Raw genomic sequence first — 21,017 nt, forward strand, 5'->3', positions numbered from 1 at the left:
TTGGCTTGCCTCCAGATATAGATCGTCCCTAAGCTATCTGGACAAAAGCCTGGGCCAATTACAGTGTGAACACCTCGTACCAGCTGCGGGCTGAACGCCAGCATTTTTGTTGGTAGGCTAATATTATTCATGCTGTGCCTAGGTCAGCACCAGTCAGCACTCCCTTTTTTCCCCTCTTTCAAATGCTCTCCTATTCTCCCACAGGCCACGGCGAACTTGTGTGTTCTTTTTTAAAACACACTTAAGCAAGTGTCTTAATTTAGTGATCAGCAGAGGGGCAAAACATGCCCACACAAGACACACGATTTCTTGTGAAACCGGCTTCTCTTGTACTTAGAAATGGCATTTTTAACTTCACATGACAGTTGATTGAATACTCGTGCCTGCAGCACGTTGCTGGTCAGGCGGGCTCCATTATCCTCTTCCCCGTGTTTGTTTGAAAAGGCTCCACTCAGACAGACCTCCACAGGCTCATTGTATGATGATTGTATGTATAATGCACCACGAGAACAGAACAAAGGCTGACTATGTTCAGGATGAGGACAAATAGGTCATAATTGTGTGCTTAACTGGCATCCACTTCTAACAGGTATGTGTGTGTTCAAATCTCCTGGACTGCAGTGTAACTTCTGACTTAGTTCCAACTCATGGTTTGGCCTTTCTATTCCATCAACTATAAAAAAGCAGCTATGATCTAATGTGCCTATTGATTCAACAGTCCTGACAAAGCTGTTAAGCTTCTGCATTTTAATAAATTATCCAAAGAGGACAAAAAAACAAAACTACAGCTCCCACTTATTTACCACTATCCTCCCAGAACACGTTGATGGCCAGAGGGAAATCACACCAGATTACTACGATCAGGTTTAAGACTCTTTATTAAGAGATTCATAATACAGATGGTCCGGTTATACTACAATACACAAATATTAAAATGCTAAAAATACATCTTACTGGCACATTACTGAGGTCCAGAGATAGGAACAATGTAGAAACATTACAAGATAAAAGCACACAGGTTTATATACTGAGTGGAATTGTTTGCATAAAACTACTGTAAATGTATTCTATATTTAATACCATAGTTAGATATTTAAAAAGGGGATGTTCTAACAAACATCGGTACTGATACTTGTTTGCATGAAGTAAATCAAAATCAGCTGACCCCACCCTCAGTTTTCACTTTTTTTTGTACCCACATCATGTCATTGTCAAGTTCAACCACTAGGGGTCAGCACTGAGACCTTTTTTGGTCCTGGCCAGCCGAACCTCCTCCATCAGCTCTTTGAGATACTCGATCTCCCTGGCCATGGATTCAGCCTTCTCCGTCAGCTCCATGTTCTTCCTCTCCAGCTGTGCGTGCTCTTCAAGAAGTGCTTCCTGCTCAGATTTCTTCTTCTGCCGGTAACGTGTGGCGGCCGTCTTATTCTGCTCCATCTTCTTCAGTTTCTTGGTCTTTGAAGTCTTCAAAGCTACCTTCTCCTCTCCACTTGCACCCCGGAGGGACTTGACTTTGACACTGGTGGCACTGGGAGAGGGTGGATTAGCTTTACATGTGGGCTCAGGGTATGGTCTGCTTCTGGAGGACCTTGGTGGAGGGGAGGAACGGATGACCTCTGATGTGGTGCCTACAGTGGTGGTAGTGATTGCGACTTCCTCTTTAGGAGCCAGCACGAGGACAATGCGGGTTGGTGAAAGGGAGAGTACAAGCCTCTGGACCTGGGGGACGACATTTGCCACCACTGGCTTCACCTCGCTCTCCAAGACATCAACTTCACTGCCCAGGTCCAGGGTGTCGGCTGGGGAGGAGGGAGAATCAACAATGTGGGACAACGGGTCTGGAGAAGCAGGCTCAGACTTGATTTCCAGCTCCTCTTGTGGCTCTGGGACGCACAGGGGAGGGGACGGGACATTCTGTTCAGTAATGTAGCATTCAGGCTCATCCTCTGCAATGACAGAGGGCTCTGAGCAGACAGTGGGAGGAGGGGGAGGGGTAGGTATGCTTGGAAGAGAAGCAGAGGGAACGCTTGAGAGCACAGGGGTTGAGAGAGCGGGCACTGGGAGGGAGTCAAGCTCCATGGGGCAATCCAGGGAGGCTAAGAGGTCTTCTGGAGAGCCGGGGGACTCTTCAGCAGGACTGCAGGAGCCAATCAGAGAGTCCAGGTCAAACTCGCTCAGATCCACCCTCTCAGCCATCCAGTCCAGGTCACCGAACATATCCTCTGTGGAGGCAAATGAGGCATTATATTAATGAGCTGTCCCCTTTTCCTCTGTTACACTAGCACAGTGAAGAGATGGTGCTCTAAAAGTATTTCAAATACCTTAAGAAATGCAATTAAAAGATTGCTTTATGATAATCGGGATGATTATTTTACAGCCATTACCTTTGCCGTCATCTGAGACGGTCTGTCTCAGCTGACCAGGGTGGCCCAACCAGGGGAGGGAGAGCAGGTCAGACTCAGTCCCGACCTTGTCCCCCCGGAGGAGGACGGCCGGCGGCGAGGGAGGAGGAGAGTAGAAGGGAGGAGGAGAGGAGGAAGAAGACAGCGATGAGGAGGTGAGGGGTGACACAGGTGAAGTGTCCCCCTCCAATGAGGTTCCTCCTCTTTCCTGTAGTTCTTCTTGGTCAGGGAGAACAGATAGGAGGTCCATGGGGTCAGCCATGGGAGAGGAAGGCCTCCAGAGAAGGTCCTCCATGTCTTCCAGGCCAAACAGTGAGTTTGTCATCATCATGGTCATAGTGGCTGTTGTTGGTCACGAAGGGAGTGCGTGACGATGATAGGTAAGTCTCGAACTCTTTTATGCTGTCGAATGCAGCAGTGGTGAGGGTTTCCACGTAGGACCTGTGGAATAAAATAAGACATGTGTGGTAAAACATCTGTATTGCAGAAATACACTGCAGTTAATACAACTTAATGGACGATTTGAAACCGTGTTGTGCACACATATGAATTGTGTGGGTCTAAGCTGATGTAGTGCCCTCTGATCTCAACGTGGGGCATTTGGCACAACACTGCCCCCATCACTGCAGTGCACCTGCTGCACATCACGTGTTTCCGACAGTCCTGTGACTCTGACGTCAGACCGTCTCCAAACAGGGTCACACACGGACTCGCTGCCCCTCCCTCGCGCACTATAAACAGCCACATTTTTCTCTTCAATCCGCCTTCGCGAGGCCGCCATTTTGACACAAAGAGGAAACGAACCATTTTCTGTCTGCCACGTAGACAGTCCAGACAATAACACTGACGGTTTATAAACATGTAACAACACCATCCGTGACGATAAACTGTACGGATTTCAATCTAGATAAGCAGAAAGTTAACATTTCATACTATTGGCTCGTGTTGCATCATCCCAGGGGCGTGTTTTATGTAACCCCAAGTCCCTGTATCCACCTATTCGACAATTGAGAGCATGTCAAATAAACTGTAATAAGAAAACTAATTTGAAATTGAGTTTAACAACATTTTGTTTGGTGCTCGCGGTAATGTCAGGCTTCTGAGGCGCGCGGCCACCGTAGGCCGGACAGCTGTCACCGAACAAATGTGACTGAAAAGAAAGAAATACTTACGACATTTTTGCTGAATTAGAAGTGACTCAGTGCACTGGCTGGATGCACTGTTTTGTTGGCGGCTGGGTCGCGGCACACTTTTACACTGCCATTTCGGCCAACAGAGCGATGTTCAACAATGCTGTCTCGTTGTTAGTTGTTCCTCGGACAGGAAAATGGCGCACGCTCTGGCGCGGTGCTCATATTAAAGCTCATTCAAGCACTGGCGGTATCCTTCCGCAGCGCCCGCATTATCACTCCGCCTGTGGTTGTACTCTACATTCCATGCATAGTCTGCCGTCATTCTAAAAAGTAGTCACCAGGACTAAACTACAGTAATACAAGAGTACTTTACTTTTGAGAGTGGTTTCCATTAATTCTGCAGTTTTATTTATTGCAATCAACCTTGAGCTACCCTTAAATACTGGCGTTAGTAAATCAAACACAGGTTTTACAAATAAAATGTTTATTAGAACATAAGCAACATAAGCAGTAAATAAGGAATTTACATCAGTTATAACATTTTATGACATATTACGCACATACACACAAATCAGCAACAAGTTCTTTGTTCAGCTAAACATTTCCCACATACGATTCAGGTGATCCAGTTCATCCTGTAGATTCTGAGCCAGCAGGCGAACCCGACCAGAAAACTTGCTCTTATTCGACTGCTTCAGCCTCTGGTCTTCTGTGAAATAATGATCCATTTCCTTAGCAAAAGCCTGAAGCAGTCTCCCAGATGGCATCCCACCTGCGTGTGCACACTTCCTGTCGTTGTTCATGTTATTCCGAATCACGGACTGTGACAGATGGGCCATCTTCAGTGCATCAGTTTGGGCTCCTGCCCTCTGTAACCTGGCAATGTCGTGCCGTCGCAGCTCGTTCATTCCAGAGAGGATAAAATCCAAACAGTGTTCCAGGTCAACAACATTTGCCTTGTATTCGTACACTAGTTTCTCAACTGTCATCCTATTCACAATCTTCTTGTTGGCCTTGGCAGCCTGGGCGCCCATACCCCCAGCGGATGCCACCATACCAGCACCAACAGCTGTGGCAATCAGTGAGGTGCCCATGGTCACAGGAGCCAAGGCAATACCCAACACTGCAGTCATCCCTCCCACAGCGCCTGTGGTGCCTCCAGCAATGCTCATGGTTTTGGTCTTCTTCTCCACCTTGTCCAGGCTGTTGGAGATGGACCTGAACTCTGCGATGAGGTCCCGCAGGCTTTCATTGCGTTTCATCATGAGGAGGTTGTAGAGACGCAAGGCCTTTCTCACATTCGTGGCTCTCTGACTGAATGATCTGCACAGGGACAGTGACACGAAAGACTTCACGAAAATCCCCTCATGTAGCTCAGTTTGATATCAGCCCGTTGACTTCCATCACCACATTTCATTTGTTTTGCAAAAAGTGATGTTGTAATTAGGTATTTAAGACTATTCTCAAAAAAAAAAACAAAATGTGTCCCACATCAAAATGACGTCACCAGTTCACAAGAAGGAATTCATTGGACAGTTTCGATGTGGTTACCTGATTTCTTCCTCTATATTGAGGCCATACAGTGACGGAGCCATGTAATCAGATTCTGTCGGGGTGACAGCACAGAGGTAAATACAGTGCACCTTGATGCTCTTTCTTACTGAAGACACTGACATTATTGTGCGTCTTTGCACCAATGGATGTATTGCACTTTTCTTTTAAAATGAATGGTTACACATTATTGGCAGTTAATAAATAAGAATTTTATCTTCAGGAGAATGATAAAATGATGACAAGAAAACAAACATTTGTACTTACTTGACACTATTTTCAGCCATCTCAGCATCACATAGATGTCCTAAAGGAAAACAGGTTACTTCCGGTCAGAAACCATTGCAGAGAGACAAGAGATTTTATGTATGAAACCTCTTCAAGCTTAGTACAAATTGTGTGAAATCACAGTTTTATTTGCAGGTAAAGAAGGGGAGCAAGGGAACGAAGCCTTACCTCTGTGTCCGGGGAGGTCTGTTGGCAAGGAGAGTAGCAGCCAGTCTGACAGTTTTGTCTGAAACGCAGTGCTGGCCTCCCTGTCTGGAAGTGTTTCACAGAAATAAATTGATGGAGCAGGAATAAATAAGGCACACGATTGTCTGGACCTACAGGAATGTCATCTACTCAGTTTTAGAGTGAACAAACACAAAACAAAGTCTCTCACCCTCCTATCATCATCGTCATCTGGCAGAATGTCCAGGTAGGGACGATACTCTATCTCGCTGTACACGGACTCCAGTGGTCCCTCTATCGAAGGTGGGGGTGGTGGGCTGAATGGAGGTAGTGGTGGTCTGGTCTGTAATAGACCAATAACAACGACAAGAACAACATATAAGAATATAACAAGGGATCTTAAATCTTTGACTGATTATTTGTATTCTTTGTAAATTTCATTATTAGCTTCAGGGCAGAGTTTCATAGATGGTTGTCTGAATGGCATTTGATGCCTTCTTCACATCTGGGACAGGATTTGGCTATGAAGATATTAATAGTAGTATTTATATGCATGGCATTGGTGGTGGTACCAGCTTGTTGGTCACTACAGACAGGGTGGCCACAGAGGATGAGACCTACAGAATTTTTCCTCCAGTGCTCCCATGAGATTGACACTTGTGGGTTTGAATGAAAAGCTCAACTACTAGATAGAAGACACATTCACATCCCCCTCCACATGACTTTGGTGATTTCCTGACTTTTCATCCAGCAGCATCATCAGGCAAAACTTTTAACTTGTCCAATACTTTGTTTTTGATTGATACCTGCAACAGGTGACTTAGAAATAGTAAGAAACAGGGAACTGGCTTTGCGCAGACAATCAATCGTCTCAGTTTCTCTTGGTCATATTAGTTCAGTTATTAGTTCAATCAACTTGGTGCAGTAAAGTTTCTTATTTCTCCCATTAAGCCATAAATAATTTGATCCGTCTTGAATGTGTTGAGGGTGGTCCCGGCAGTATTTTCTTCAGATCCAGACTGCTCTGATTGGTTAAGCCCCTTTGGCCTCGCTTAATATTCAAACAATTTAGGGAAGGAATGGGGTGGGGGGTCACTTGAGTGACAAGCTGTTGGGCCGGCCCTACAAAATTCTGCAACTCATGCTGACAGGAAAAGCAGCAGAAAAAGAGGTTATGTATCTCAGTTTTCCATTACAGCATGACAGACGTGTGCAGCTGCTTCTTTTGTTGCTGTTTTGGCACCTGTCCAAGTACAGTTCATCACCTGTTGCTGTGTGCTCTGCAGCGGCTCTCTTACCTGTGGAGGCGAGGTGTCACACACGGGGGCAGAGTGAGGGGGTCGAGGTGGAACTGCAGGTCTGTCTGGACAGTCTGTGCTCTGAAGATCAAAGACATTCACAAAGTGGTTGAATAGTGCGGTTGAGTATAACCAAAACACTGAATGTATTCCAACATTTCTGTTTCCAGAGGCAGGCTACTGAGCTTTCATGCTGTTGATTGTTGACTATTGATAATAACAACCCATATTCTGACCAAAACTCAAAACTAAAATAATACCTTTATTACCCCAACTCACTGGCTACATTTACATGCACACAAATTTTCTAGTATTATTCTAAATATGACAATATTCCAAATTTTATATGAATCATGGAAACAACATATTTTGTAACATATCATCATATTTATAACATTATTAAAGATTTGTACATCATGGTTTTTGGATATGCGCAAATCGCGCAACGGCAGCCTTTTAAGAAGGTGGTTGAACGAATGAAAAAGAGAGGCTATGTCGTTATTGTGCATCTGTGCATGTAAGCATTTTCCATGTGTCCATAATATCATTTATGGCTCAATTTACCACTGATCCATAACTCCCACAGAGACTCACCACTTCATCACAGAGGGTTGGTGAGACTGGAGTTTGTTGTATAGAGCTGAAGGACGAACGGCTGGATTGTTGACACTCATTAGTGTGAATCTATGCAAGAAAATATGAACAAGATGGGAAAAAACATTCAAAATGTGATTATTTTAGATCAGGGAAAATGGGAGTTGAAGGAGATTTTTTATTTTTTGTTTCTCAGACAGCTCAGAAATGACCTTCAATCATTCGCCATCAGATGTGTCTCAAGTGCTGCAGGGATGTTGGGATGCGGTGATAACGTACCTCAGATTTTGGCCTGGTTGTAAATGGTTTACCATAATAGATGGAGGGAAGAGGGGGGCGTTCGGGCCGTGGTGGAGGAGGAGATTGTATTATCTCAGTACTGACAGCTGGAGGCTGGCACAAAACAATAAGAAGGACAAAGAAGGTTTTTGTTTTTTTTTACTGTTGCTTTTAAAAAACTTTGGTTGCTAAAAAAAAATTGGGAAATTCATTTATGTACTTTTTTGCCAACAGTTACATGAGGAGATTGACAGCACTGTTGTGTCTCACGCTTAATATGTAACTGGAGCCAACAGCCAGTTAGCTTAGCATAGCACAAAGACTGGGAACGAGGGGAAACAGTTAGCCTTGCTCTGTCCAAATGGGAAACGTTTTGCCTACAAGCTTCTCTAAAACTCACTAATTAACATTTTCATATCTTGTTCGTTAAATCTGTACAAAAGTGTAAAAATGACGGCAGTGACTTCCTGTAGTCTCCGTTGGTTGCCTGGCAACCTCATTGCGACGATAATGACTTCAAGACCTGAGAGATATTTTGATCTTCTCATCCAACTCTCAGATAGAGAGATAATAAGCATGTTTTTGAAAATGCTATTCCTTTAAGATGACTCATATTTCTAGTAGTAATACATGTAGTAATCTTTAGAGGAAAATTAAGCTAATCATTGTTTAAAATACCTTCTCAGCTGTCTCAGTATTCATATAGTGATCGTCTCCGTCGACTGCTGCTGTAGGTTCACTGGAGGTCACATGTTTGCTCACTGGTGGTCTGGGAGGACGAACGGGTGGAGGACTCTTATAGTCTGCCTGGTATTCATTAAGTTGGCAACCCTGGTGACAGAGGGACGTGAAAAAATGAGCACATGCTAACTCATACTTGCTGTCACGAGTTAATTTTAGTAACAATATCACTGATAGAGTCCAAATTGCTCAGCTCACCACTACATTGGTTATGATGTTGGTTTTGTCCACAGAGTCGTCACTGTTGTTGTTGGTGTTTGGTTGCACTTTAGACCGGGGACGAGGTACCGGCTTGACTTGAACCTCTAACTGGCTTCCATCTGTGACAGCAGGCTGACGACAAAAAAACATAAGTAAATCCAGACAAAACGACAAAAAAAACCCATTTTAAAGAGGTCGTCCTAGATTTTCTATTTCTGCTCCAGTTCCACTACAGATGGAACAAGGTGATAACGTGCAAATACCAGCAGACGCACCACACAACAGCCAGCGATTCATGCATTGACGTAGCTGTAAACAGGAATTCATTTTTACCACTGAAGCGTCGGGGTCCTCACAGACCGGCTGTTGGACATCATAGGAGCTGGTGACGATGCACTTCATCATGTGGTTTTTCCTGGGGGGTTTAGGCGGCTGTGAGGTTTAACAGTGAAAGGAATTAACTCTCTAATTGACTGTTGCACTGTGCAGTCCCTCTCTTTGAATATGGTTACATGAAGGCATGTTGCCAGACTGTACTTGTTATCTGTTATCTACCAGGGAAGTCTCCGGTGTTTTGACGGTTCAGTTCCTGCAAACTATTTCTCTTCAAACATGAGTGCGGGGGTGGAGAGGTGCTACCTCAAAACCCATCAACACATTTGTCTAAGTGATTACAACACTTACATCTGAACTAATTTCTGAGTTTTGCACTCTATATATGTAACTATCGTGGCCAGATTCACCTGTAAGTGTCAGCAGCTGTTGCATTGTGTGTTATTCCAAAAGGTTTTTAACAGAAGAATATGCACATATGAGCATAATACTGAAATAATGAAGCTTTTAAAACTACATTTTGACACAGGGGCCTTCTTCAAGACATGACCTCAAGCTTAGAAAGTAGAGCAGAACCCAACTCTAGGCCCTCATCATGTCAGCTGGTGCATACTGGTGCATATTCACAGATATTTTCTTTTTTTATTTCATTACTTAAATAATCACAAATCAGTTGACACACACTGAGCATGAGGCTGTGTTGGTTACCATTGCTGTTTTTTACATTAATGCATGAGCAATGATAATCTAATGATATAATATATGATACTACTACTTTTACTTATAACGTGAACAGTTTTTCCACCACTGGCTGAATATTCAGTGTCAGGGTCTTGGTACTGTGCCCTCTGACTGAGTCACTGTTAATGGTATTAGTAACACCTGTACTTTTGTACTAGCAAGTCTATCAAGTCAAAATGTCCAGAGCAATGTAAGACAAACGCATGAAATGCTGAAAGCATTGTAATCTGCCATGTTTGTTAGCAGATATGCTGCAGTAAATCACAGCCTTCAAGTATGGAGACATGTGCATGTCTACAGTGGCTTCCAGTGCTGTTGGTTAACTGGTCAGTTAATTCTCTAACATGTAACCACATGTTCAGTTTTAAGCTCTGTCTATCAACCACAGAAATAAATGTTATTGCAGTGTACTGAGAAAACTGAGTGATAAGAACAATCTAAGTCTTCCTAGCAGAAAGGCTTACAGGAAACACGCAGATGCAACACTGCTAAACCCACCTGCAGTGCAATTAGTAAGAATAATAATAATGTGCTCCTCAGTCTTGTCCTACATATTTTACTAGACACATACCTGTGTGTGCATTCCTGACGGGGTTTGTGCTGCAGTCTGCTTAACACCAGTACAAAACCTGGACAGTTGTTTGAGCAGTGGGATCATGGCAAGGCAATTTAAGCATTTTAAACACAACATTAAGTGCTGCTGTTTTCATATGGTCATTTCACTGGTTTGTAATGATTAAGCTCTCAGAGGTCTTCTGATTGCTGCTATTTTAGTTTAAGTTGGCCAGTCACTGCTTGGGCCAAAATTTTAATGGCTGCTTCAGGAATAATATCTAATTTGTCATCTAGTCAGTGAATTGGTGGTGCCTGCACATCACATGTGAGGTACCACAATGGCATGTTTCTGGGTTTCTGAGTGAGACCGTTGCAAGGTGAAACTGACACAATGCTGCTAAACAAAAGCAGATACGCCCTTGTACATTTTTCTCTGTCATGTAACCTGTAGGCCTAACTGTTTTGTAACACATATAAAACATACATTTGACTGTTTATAAACAGCAGAAAGCGTTGATTCTTACCATCATGGTCTGGTTTAGCAGCCGCTGGTATCACTGCGCCGTCTGATCCTTTTATTATGGATCCAGTGTCAGAAATGGCCTAACGAGTCTTCCATGCATTTACATGCCTGCACTCTTGTCAGGCCACAGATGCCACAGATGCCGCCTCCTCTTTCTCTGTCATACAGTCTACATAGTCCTGAAGGCGTGATTTCCCTGCTGCGTCACAAAAGAGGAGAAACATGTGTGGGTGTATCCTCCAACATGTACAACAAGTGGAAAGAAGGTCAAAATATGTCGACACTCAGGCTCCCACACACACACACACACACACAGACACACACAGACCGGTCAGTCAGGGGGACATTGCATTGACTTGCATTTATTCGATGGAGACTTACCTCAAACATGACCGCCATATCCAAACACCAACCTTGACTCTAAACTAACCCTCACCTTGAAGAAAACCCCTAAAGCTTCAGAGTTTACCTTGAGAGGACCAGCTTATTATCAACAGGCCAAAGTCTTATTGATGATGATGGAGGGTGTGTGTGTATATGTGTTCATTTTTTGTGCTTTTGTCAGTCTTCATGTCAGAGCGCTTGTGTTTTTAGTGTTGGGTAACTCGTTCAACAGGCCGAGCAAGTGTGTTTTCTGCTACTGCTGTCATGCTTTGTCTTGGGTCTGTGTCAGAAAGAGCAACCAGTTGGATGACTCATCTGGAATTTGTTATTTACTGTGGTGTGTATTTGAAATTCTTCTTTCATCATTCATGACTGCATGTTATTACTGAACGCTTCAAAAAGTAATTCCAGCCCATTACATATTTTGACTGAGCTCCATAGAAGACTTTGACATTTTTAGAAATACCCTCATTTGCTCTCTTGCCGAGAGCTAGATGAAAAGATTGACAACACTCTCATGTCTGATCACTTACTATGAAGTTGAAGCCAGCAGATAGTTAGCTTAGCTTAACATAAAGACTGAAAACAGGGGGTACAGGCAGCCTGGCTCCATCAAAGGTAACAAAATCCAGCCTCATGAAACAATGAATTTTCATTTTTATACATTTTTACGAATGAAAGAAACAAGATGTAAAATGCTAATTAGTGAGCTTTAGAGTTGCTCACAGACAGAGGAATTCTGTGACCTTTGGATAGAGACAGGCTAGCTTTTCCCTGTGTTTCCAATATTTTTGAGAGGAGGTATGACATGCAGCAATGCTCCTCTGCCAGGCCTGAACCAGGCCACAGGTTCAGGCCACAGGCAGCCAGGATGCCCCCTGCAGGACCTTTGAATATGTCTGAAAAATCAGCTGTGGCATCAGAGTCATCCCAGCTCTGGATAATGTTCCAACTGGGGGACTTGCGAGAGACAGATTTGATAAAGAATGGCCAACATTTAAATGGGAGGACATGTCTTGACTTTTAGTCCCCTGGTAAAGCATTTTTCACCAGACCTTGCCTGTCTGGTAGATGACTGTCCTTCAAATTTTAAGTCCCAAGTTTGCAATGCAGAGTTGCTGCTAGAAGTTTGTAGTCTCCACGGCCAAGCTGACTCAAGTGATGTGACTTGAGTCATTTTCTCAGACATTTGAAAGCCGCCTTCACAGCTACAGACAACACAGAACAGCTGTTTTCTCAGGATGATCAGCATCCTCTTGACGATTAAAATGAGCTTCATGTGTAAAGTTTGTTTGACAGCCCCTTTAATACAAATATGTTACACATCAGGGACTGACTGAGTTTGAAAGAGCAGCTACCAGACAGGGATGGTCAAACAAAAGATGCTATCGGGACATGTAGTGTTTTTGAGGCTTGACATAGAAAGATGCTAAAAGTCTGCTGATCACTGTTTTTTAAAATCTATTTCTCCAAAGTCCCAAATGTATTGCAATCCTAAACCACTGGAATACCCCTTCTGGAATTTGCAAGATTAGGTGGGGTGGCATTGTCACTGATTTTGCTTTGCAATTGCAAACAATTCTTTACAAAGTACTACAAAGAACTTACCTATCTGCAAGCTTTAGTCTACATTATTGGGCTTATTGACTCTGGGAAAAGGTATTCAACAACCTGACAAAGGATTTTTTCTTTCATATGAAAAGTTTTCACAGTAGAAGCATTAAAGAGAGACATAAATGTATACAGAAAAGAGAATGATAATGGAGAGGTAGATCCCACTATTTTGTGGGATGCTATGAAAGCCGTAATGAGGGGCAAACTAATATCCTACGCCTCTTATATTAAAAAAAATAGGGATAACGCCTTTCAGGAAAAAATTGAAGAGCTTAAAACATTAGAACAACAACATAAAAACACAAGTGACCCAGATACGTACAGGCAAATTAAAGAAGCCAAGAGAAAAATTGACGAAATATTAGGGAAAGAAGTAGAAAAGAAACTTAGATTTCTAAAACAAACTTATTATGAAGGAGGGCCAAAAGCAACTAAATCATTAGCCAGGCGCTTAAGAAATAAACAACAACTCAACACAATTCATAGAATTAAAGAACCAACAACAAATTCATTAGTATTTAAACCAGAGGAGATTGAAAATTCATTTGAAGAATACTATAAAAACCTTTACTCTCAACTTGATGCTGCAGATGATGAGACAATAAAAATATTTTTAAATTCATTGGACCTTCCAACAATAGGGGAATCGCAAAATGCTTAATATGTTCACAGATTACAGAAAAAGAATTAGAAAACGCCATTAAGAAATTGAAATCAAATAAAGCCCCAGGAAGCGACGGCTTTCCAATTGAATGGTATAGAACTTTTAGAAAGGAACTAAACCCACTATTATTAGGATAATTGAATCAGACAATTAAAAAAGGCATACTTCCCCCCTCATGGAAAGAGGCCATTATCACTGTTATCCCTAAGGAAGGTAAAAACAAGGAATACTGTAAAAATTATAGACCAATATCGATACTAAATTGTGATTACAAGATATATACGTCAATTTTAGCCAGCAGATTTGAAACCTTTATGACAGAGCTAATAAGTGAAGATCAATCTGGCTTCATTAAAGGGCGTCAGACCCAGGACAATATAAGACGGACATTGCATATAATAGAAGAAATACAAAGAAAAGAAGAAAGTGTCATATTAATAAGTTTAGATGCTAAAAAAGCGCTCACAAACCTTAAAGAATATTACTATGCTGCACAGCTCCGCCCATTGATATGCTGGTGTGCAACAAACTATACCACAAGATGGAAGGAGATAGAGTTAAATATAGAGAACTGTCATGTGCAGAGTATGATTGCTGATAGAAATATCTTCAAACAAAAGAAAGGAAAGCTGGATCCAATCACCAAGTTCACCTTGGAGATCTGGTACAAAGCAGTAAGGAAGTACAGATTGGAAAATGAGATAAAAGTTTTGAATTGGATGGCCTATGACACTAATTTCAAGCCAGGGACTCTGAATCAGAAATTTAAACAATGGGCAAATAGAGGCCTGAATATATTAGATACAATAATTGAAAAAAGAGAAATCAAAAGCTTTCCTAAATTAAGAAGGGAATATGGATTAGAACATCAAGATTTTTACATGTATTTACAAGTCAGAGACTATTTTAATAAAGAAATAAAGCCAGACCTCCCGGGTGAACCAAATAAAGTGATTGTGACTCTATGCAATGCACACAAGAACAAATTTAGCAGAGTGATATCCGAATTGTACCAGGGTATGGTAGCAAATAGAAACACTTCAACTTTGTACATAAGAGATAAGTGGGAGAAAGAATTAACGGAAGTAATAACTGACGAGATGTGGTATAACATATTGAAAACACAACAAACAACTAGTTATTCCAGAATATGGAAAGAATTTTGCTGGAAAAACATTGTGAGATTTTTCATCACACCAAAAATGAAAAAGGGACGATCACCTGTACAACAACTCTGCTGGAGACTGTGTGGGGAACAGAATGTGGGTCACACACATATTTTTGGCATTGTACCAAAATAACAAGATACTGGAATGATGTGTGGAAGGAGATGGAAAAGGTATTAGGCTATGAGCTGCCTAAAACGTGCATTGTACTATACTTGGGAAATGTTACTCAAGAAAACATCCAAGACAGAGACTGGTATCTGATTAAGATTTTACTGGCAGCTTCCAAGAAAGCCATCACAAGGAAATGGTATAAAGAAGACCCCCCTACTTGGAGGAACTGGATGGAGATCATTGACGAGATACACGTTATGGAGAGACTCACACATATCATAAAACTGCAACAATCATTATGCGAGAGCAGATGGGAAAAATGGACTGTCTACAAAAAACTGTATGAAGACTGATAGTAATTTTACTGACACTATGTTCTATTATTGTTGTGTTGTTTAAATGAGAAAATCAATAAAATATAAGTTAAAAAAAAAGAAAAGTTTTCACAGCTGGACTTTAAAACAACTGCACAATGTGCCAACTTGTGCCCAAACATTAATTTCACAGTCACACCACAACTCGTGACCGTTAACTCACCTAGTGCGCCGGTTTACAACACAGCATGATAGTCGTCCCCTTCCACCAATCACAGCACCCTACTGATTATTCTCCTCCAATCACTGAGCCACATCACGGTGAAAACCGAGTGAATGCGGACATTCCCGAAGCGCTTTCACTTCTGCTGTCTGCGTCAGTTGAAGTAGCGGTTAGTGTTTGTGTGTACACGTTAGTAGCAGAAACAACACAGAAGTGCGTGTTATTTCCTCCAGGACAGACATGACACGGCTGAAGGTATTTTATGTCCTCGGGGCGCTGCTGATAGCACAAAGCGCCGCCATCATCAGGTAAATACCGTTTATCAGCTCATGTTTTGACAACTAGAGTGAGCTGCCATCACATGTCAGCATCTATCACTTCATAGCAACAAACGGGAACATTACAGGTTTCACTGAATGGCGTGTGTATTAACTTATTGTTCTCTGGTACAGTCATAATTAGTCACACGTGTTTCTAATTAATATGCATCCAATTAATGCGTGTCGCAAGTTGTCAGCGGAAATATTGACACCGGGGAAGTAAAGATGGTGTTCGCACTTTGCTCAGTTCGCGCAGTTAGATAAAATTTGCATGTAAAAAGCACACGCGCTCTGTACCAGGAAGCAGCGTCTTCCGCGCGCGCACGCACGCTTGCCCCTGTGCCTTTTAATGAGTGACACCTCATTTTAGAGTCCCCCTGCATAAGACCAGGAGCCTGCGCCGCCTGATGAGCGACAATGGGAGGTCTCTGGAGGAGCTGCGGGCTTTGGCGAGGAGCACAGGAGCACCGGACAGCGCCCCCTCCCCCAAACTGCCCGTGGAGAGGCTGACCAACTTCATGGATGTATGTGTCCCTGCTGTGTACTTTTAACCTGCAGGTAGAAAGACAGTTTAGTCATTATCCTGCCCCCCTGGGTTTGACGGTGACACAGTGAGTGGGCCCATTTTGCTGCAGCCTTTATCCGAGGGAGTTCTCTTCGAATAACTCCAAGTGTCCATCACACTTCTCCAGTTAGTCCAAGAGTCTACACACGGCCAAAAAAAGCTCTGCAGGTTCAATATTTGAACAGCATTGCCAGTTAACAAAAGAGTGAATAAGTAAATATTAGATTTAGTTCACCTACCTTATCATGGCTTGACTTTTTAAATACTTTAAATAACTTTGACATAAGGTTGACTTGGAAACAGAGATGGCTTACTCTGCTATGATTCCTGTATGTCAAATTTAGTTGGACTTTATGGAGCTGAGTGGACACCTGTGTCATTGTCAAAGCTACAGCAAGCCTCGCTCGCAGATCAACTGCTGCCGTCTCGTTTGTTATCGTTACACCTGCACATTCCTGCTTCAGGTTTAGTCCACACTGAATGTTTAACCGTTCTTGTGATGAGGATGTAGTGGCGGTTTCACAGCAGATCTGTGTTAATGTTCGCTGCTTTGTCTCCTCAGGCTCAGTACTACGGGGTGATCAGCATTGGCACCCCCCCGCAGGACTTCACTGTGCTGTTTGACACCGGCTCCTCCAACCTCTGGGTCCCCTCCATTCACTGCTCTTTCCTTGATCTAGCCTGCTGTGAGTTTACACTTTTTTGGGTCTCACTCGGCATCCTCTGTACTTTATGTGTCTGTCGGCCACTTCCGGTCTGTGACACTTGCGACTAAAATATCACACTCCTCCTCGTTTTTCGCTCTGAGTTTGCTTCTGTTTTTTGCCTGTTTTGACTTCCTCTGTGTCATTTTTCCATGAAATGTTTCATGACGCCACAGAAATGTATAACTAAACTGTGAACTGTCAGAAATGTTACAGTTAAAAATAAATTGTGAGTAAAACAGAAGTTCCCTGCGTCCCTGCAACCTGTTTCGAAAGGACATAAAACCAACCAGACTGAAAGACACAAAACAGCTGTGTCTCGGCGTGGACTTTGACCATTTTGTAGTAATCATCTGGTCATTTAGTGTGACTGTGTGGTGATTTGACATGTCTTTGTGGTGCTTTTTTGGTTTGACTCTGGCTCCATTTCAAACTCTTTCGACCATTTGTCACTTAGCATTCCTTAAAATCTGTACATTGTTTTGATCGGCCGTCTTCTGTCATTAGGGCTTCATCATCGCTACAACTCAAAGAAGTCGAGCACATACGTCCAGAATGGCACGCAGTTCTCCATCAGATACGGCAGAGGCAGCTTGTCGGGCTTCATCAGCGGGGACACTGTCTCTGTGAGTCTGGGACAACACTCGCTCACACAGCCCTTTTTTGTTCAACTGCATTCCTCAGTTCTGGTGGTCACGCTCTTCCTATCATTTCATGAAAAGGCTTGTGTTTTGTGCACATATTGACGTCTCGCTCTGCTCTCTGCCCGCAGGTTGCAGGTCTGTCTGTTCCTGGCCAGCAGTTTGGTGAAGCAGTCAAACAGCCTGGCGTAACATTTGCGGTGGCACGGTTCGATGGGGTCTTGGGCATGGCCTACCCCTCCATCTCAGTGGCTAACGTCGTCCCGGTGTTTGACACGGCCATGGCCGCCAAGCTGCTGCCCCAGAACATTTTCTCTTTCTATATAAGCAGGTTGGTTTCTGACAGAATTGTGAAAGAACAGACATAAATGATATAAAAAATATTGAATTCATGTAGCTCTTGATTCGCCGCCCTCTGCATTGTTATTTAACTTTAACTTTTTCTTTTCCGCTGCTACTCTAAAACCAATTAGTAATTCAGCCACTTTGAAATGATTTGGCACAATTTGGTGTGGGGTTTTTTTGTCTGTTTTTCAGCCAGTTCTGCTTCTGTCCACCCTCTCTCGTAGAGATCCTAAAGCAGCGATAGGAGGAGAGCTGACGTTGGGTGGGACAGACCCCCAGTACTACACCGGAGACCTGCACTATGTCAATGTCACACGAAAGGCCTACTGGCAGATCCAGGTGAACGGGTGAGAAGGAGCGTTTTGTGGCGTCATTATTACAGGGAACTGTGAGCTGGAGTGGCGTAGTCTGGTTTCAAGCATTTTCTGTTCCGCGTTTGTCGTGGACACGTTCTCATTTTTGGTATGACCTTTAGCTGGACGTTCTCATGAAGAAGGTACATGCATGAAAAGGTCTTTTTTTTCTTGTAAAGCTTTGGATAGTGTAAAATCATAGTATAGTTTAAGTGATTAAAAGCTGCATTGTAGTAACATTTCAGGTGTTGGAAAAGAACTGATGCCTCTTATCTCTCTGCCCCCTCTCTAACCTGCCCCTCAGAGTTGAAGTTGGCAACCAGCTGAGTCTTTGCAAAGCCGGTTGCCAGGCTATTGTTGACACGGGAACGTCCCTGCTCGTAGGACCGGTGGAGGAAATCAGAGCGCTGCAGAAAGCCGTCGGAGCTCTGCCCCTGCTCATGGGAGAGGTAGAGCTGACACATGTAAAACAAAGCTCACTTGACAGCTGCTGCAAGTCAGAAGACGTGATGTAACTTTTAAAGCTCTCTGCTGGAGCAGATGACGTTTGTGTTCCAGGGTCGCAAAAGCTGCAACTTAGCTACTGCTACAGGAATCATAGAGCAACAAGACTCGCTTTGTCTTGTTGGTCTTAAAGGATAAATTCAGCATGTTCTTCTCTCCTCTGCCTCCTTTCTAGTACTTTATTGACTGTAAGAGGATCCCATCTCTGCCTGTCATCTCGTTCAACATTGGAGGGAAGATGTTTAACCTGACTGGAGAGGATTATGTCCTAAAGGTATGCACTTACACTCATGTCAGAGGGGTGACTCACTTTATATTTTGTCACTGTTATTCAAACCAATTAAAAAGTGGAACCTCACATGTAAACTTGCATGTTTACATGTGAGACTCCGCTTTTTTTAAAAAGATAATAAAATGATTTGATATATCCAGAATATAATGTTATCCAATACAATAGCCTCCTGCCGTTGTGAGGCTTAAAGGTTACTGGTGATGTATTTTTCTTACTGTCAGCAAATCCCATTGAAAGTACCAAAACTAACAATGAATTTCTGCTTGATATCAAGTTTGTGTAGCAGAAGGCTGTTGTAGTATATTCCTCTGTGCCACAGAGCTTCATTGTAGTCCTGAGATCTGTAAAAAACACATCAGTGAGTCTAACCAGTCAGGTTATTTGATGCACATGGGCGGTGTAGTTTGTTCTGAGTCAGTTCCACAGGTGACTGTGTCTGTCTGTGGCTAAAAGTAGTCCCCAACAAATGTCTTCAGCAGGGAAGTCAGGAGAGGATATTTGTAAACTGTTTAAATAAACATTATTACATAAAAATTCTTCTCTGATTACAGGATATATTTCTGGTCATTCTTTTTGAATGCCTGCATTCGATTGTACAGGTGTATCTATGAAACTTAGGGACAGAAAGTCACTAATGTAGAAGAACAGGTTGACATTTTCCAGGTGTATCTTAATAGAAACCCCTGTGTGTATGTTGAAAAATATATTAATTGTTGTAATTGTTCCTTTTCCTCATACTGAAGTGATTCCTTAACGCAGTTACGATGTTAAAGATGGGAATAAAATCCTTTCCTTTTTGTGCAAATTTATTCTAACGTTCATATGAAGCTAATGTAAGACTTTAGTCGTTTGATACTTGACAAATCCAGTATTTTCCATAATTAAGGTCATTGTAGTGCAAAATTCCTGGCACATAGAGGGAACTGTGGATTATGTGTCCTGTTGCTTACACTGGATTAGCATCAGGAGGAGATCTCCTCACAGCCTGTGTGGACAGGAACAGCAATTAATGGTGACCAATAACTTGTTCAGTGTACATATGTGCATGTGAGCACTGTCTTGAGGCAAACTTGCAGAAAAGTGTGATCACACCCTTTCAAATCAGAGATATATTAGTAATTTTCTCCTTTTGATGCAGGAGACTCTGATGGGTACATCAATCTGTCTGTCGGGCTTCATGGCCATGGATATCCCGCCTCCTGCAGGGCCCCTGTGGATCCTGGGAGATGTATTCATCGGGAAGTACTACACTGTGTTCGACAGGAACGCTGATCGTGTGGGGTTTGCCCCTGCCAAATAGTCTGCTGAGCACTGTTTCTATGAAATATGTCTCACTCCTCATTTGTAGTGGTAATTTGATTTTAAAGATCACACCGAGCAAAGCTAAATTTCATCATCAGTGTTGAGTTACTTGATTTGCAAACATCCAAAGCATTTGATTATTCTGTATCACTGCAAAGCCTGGCCTGCCACATTAAGATCTCACATGTACTTAGAGTAACGAGGTTGACGTGAAAAGCTGGTTCCCAGTGCGTGAGAATGGATGCTACATTTACAGCCATTACACACATGTAGGACAGTGTGGATGTTTGCTGCCACTGAACAAAGGGACCGCTTCACCGGGTTTCTTGCTCTTGTCTGCGATGCTGCTTTTTGAGTTTGAGCTTCATCTTTTGATATGACCAGACTGAATCAGAACTATGCATTTTGATGCATTTGTGCTTTAATTTTTGTACTTTAGATGCTTTGAGGGAACAAATGAACCTCAAATGTTTGGATGTCATTTTGTTTTATTGCTAGCAACTGAACCACATTTCCAGTTTCCAAGGATAACATAGATAATAGTTGGAGCTGCTTTTGTACACTGAAGGTATCTCAGGATGTTTCTTTTAACATGCCTATGTGACTTTTAGGACCAAATGTCACTGAATAAAACTATAAATAAATGTCTGTAAAATCAAGTCTCTCAAACTGTTTATCCTTTGGGGGGGAAAGAAAAACACAAAGATG

General features: G+C 42.6%; 3 protein-coding genes across 4 annotated transcripts; 1 reads left to right on the forward strand and 2 right to left on the reverse strand.

Moving 5' to 3' along the window:
* Positions 1–860: 860 nt before the first annotated feature.
* atf4b (activating transcription factor 4b) lies at positions 861–3,742 on the reverse strand. The gene is made up of 3 exons (XM_041957053.1): positions 3,575–3,742; positions 2,385–2,843; positions 861–2,222 (listed from the first exon to the last, which is right to left on the reverse strand). The coding sequence occupies exons 2-3, from the start codon at positions 2,737–2,739 to the stop codon at positions 1,225–1,227; spliced, it is 1,353 nt and encodes a 450-aa protein (XP_041812987.1). The 5' UTR covers positions 2,740–2,843; positions 3,575–3,742; the 3' UTR covers positions 861–1,224.
* Positions 3,743–4,008: 266 nt separating this feature from the next.
* Positions 4,009–10,940, reverse strand: LOC121621149. Of its 2 annotated transcripts, none has more exons than XM_041957486.1 (12): positions 10,806–10,940; positions 8,986–9,084; positions 8,650–8,784; positions 8,389–8,541; positions 7,711–7,824; positions 7,432–7,521; positions 6,838–6,918; positions 5,751–5,882; positions 5,543–5,626; positions 5,354–5,393; positions 5,087–5,141; positions 4,009–4,858 (listed from the first exon to the last, which is right to left on the reverse strand). In XM_041957486.1, exons 1-12 carry the CDS (start codon positions 10,809–10,811, stop codon positions 4,126–4,128), a joined length of 1,722 nt encoding a protein of 573 aa, XP_041813420.1. In that variant the 5' UTR covers positions 10,812–10,940; the 3' UTR covers positions 4,009–4,125. The 2 variants fall into 2 exon arrangements, with proteins under 2 accessions (XP_041813420.1, XP_041813421.1); XM_041957487.1 differs by having other exon boundaries at positions 8,986–9,067; positions 10,806–10,933.
* Positions 10,941–15,428: 4,488 nt separating this feature from the next.
* On the forward strand, positions 15,429–20,989 carry napsa (napsin A aspartic peptidase). Its single transcript, XM_041956302.1, has 9 exons — positions 15,429–15,591; positions 15,974–16,127; positions 16,731–16,854; positions 17,380–17,498; positions 17,645–17,844; positions 18,083–18,205; positions 18,516–18,660; positions 18,891–18,989; positions 20,146–20,989. Exons 1-9 carry the CDS (start codon positions 15,524–15,526, stop codon positions 20,305–20,307), a joined length of 1,194 nt encoding a protein of 397 aa, XP_041812236.1. The 5' UTR covers positions 15,429–15,523; the 3' UTR covers positions 20,308–20,989.
* Positions 20,990–21,017: the final 28 nt, after the last annotated feature.

This window comes from Chelmon rostratus, chromosome 17, assembly GCF_017976325.1.
Source record: "Chelmon rostratus isolate fCheRos1 chromosome 17, fCheRos1.pri, whole genome shotgun sequence".
NCBI classification, from domain to species: domain Eukaryota; kingdom Metazoa; phylum Chordata; class Actinopteri; order Chaetodontiformes; family Chaetodontidae; genus Chelmon; species Chelmon rostratus.

Coding starts and splice junctions, on each gene's coding strand:
- atf4b (XM_041957053.1), bottom strand. CDS start 2,739: ATGACCATGATGATGACAAACTCACTGTTTGGCCTGGAAGACATGGAG. Junction 2,223..2,384: donor CGTCTCAGATGACGGCAAAG/GTAATGGCTGTA, acceptor TTGCCTCCACAG/AGGATATGTTCGGTGACCTG.
- napsa (XM_041956302.1), top strand. CDS start 15,524: ATGACACGGCTGAAGGTATTTTATGTCCTCGGGGCGCTGCTGATAGCA. Junction 18,206..18,515: donor TGGCAGATCCAGGTGAACGG/GTGAGAAGGAGC, acceptor CCTGCCCCTCAG/AGTTGAAGTTGGCAACCAGC. Junction 18,661..18,890: donor TGCCCCTGCTCATGGGAGAG/GTAGAGCTGACA, acceptor CCTCCTTTCTAG/TACTTTATTGACTGTAAGAG.
- LOC121621149 (XM_041957486.1), bottom strand. Junction 7,825..8,388: donor ATACTGAGACAGCTGAGAAG/GTATTTTAAACA, acceptor GTTTTGTGCCAG/CCTCCAGCTGTCAGTACTGA. Junction 4,859..5,086: donor AATATAGAGGAAGAAATCAG/GTAACCACATCG, acceptor GTCCCTGTGCAG/ATCATTCAGTCAGAGAGCCA.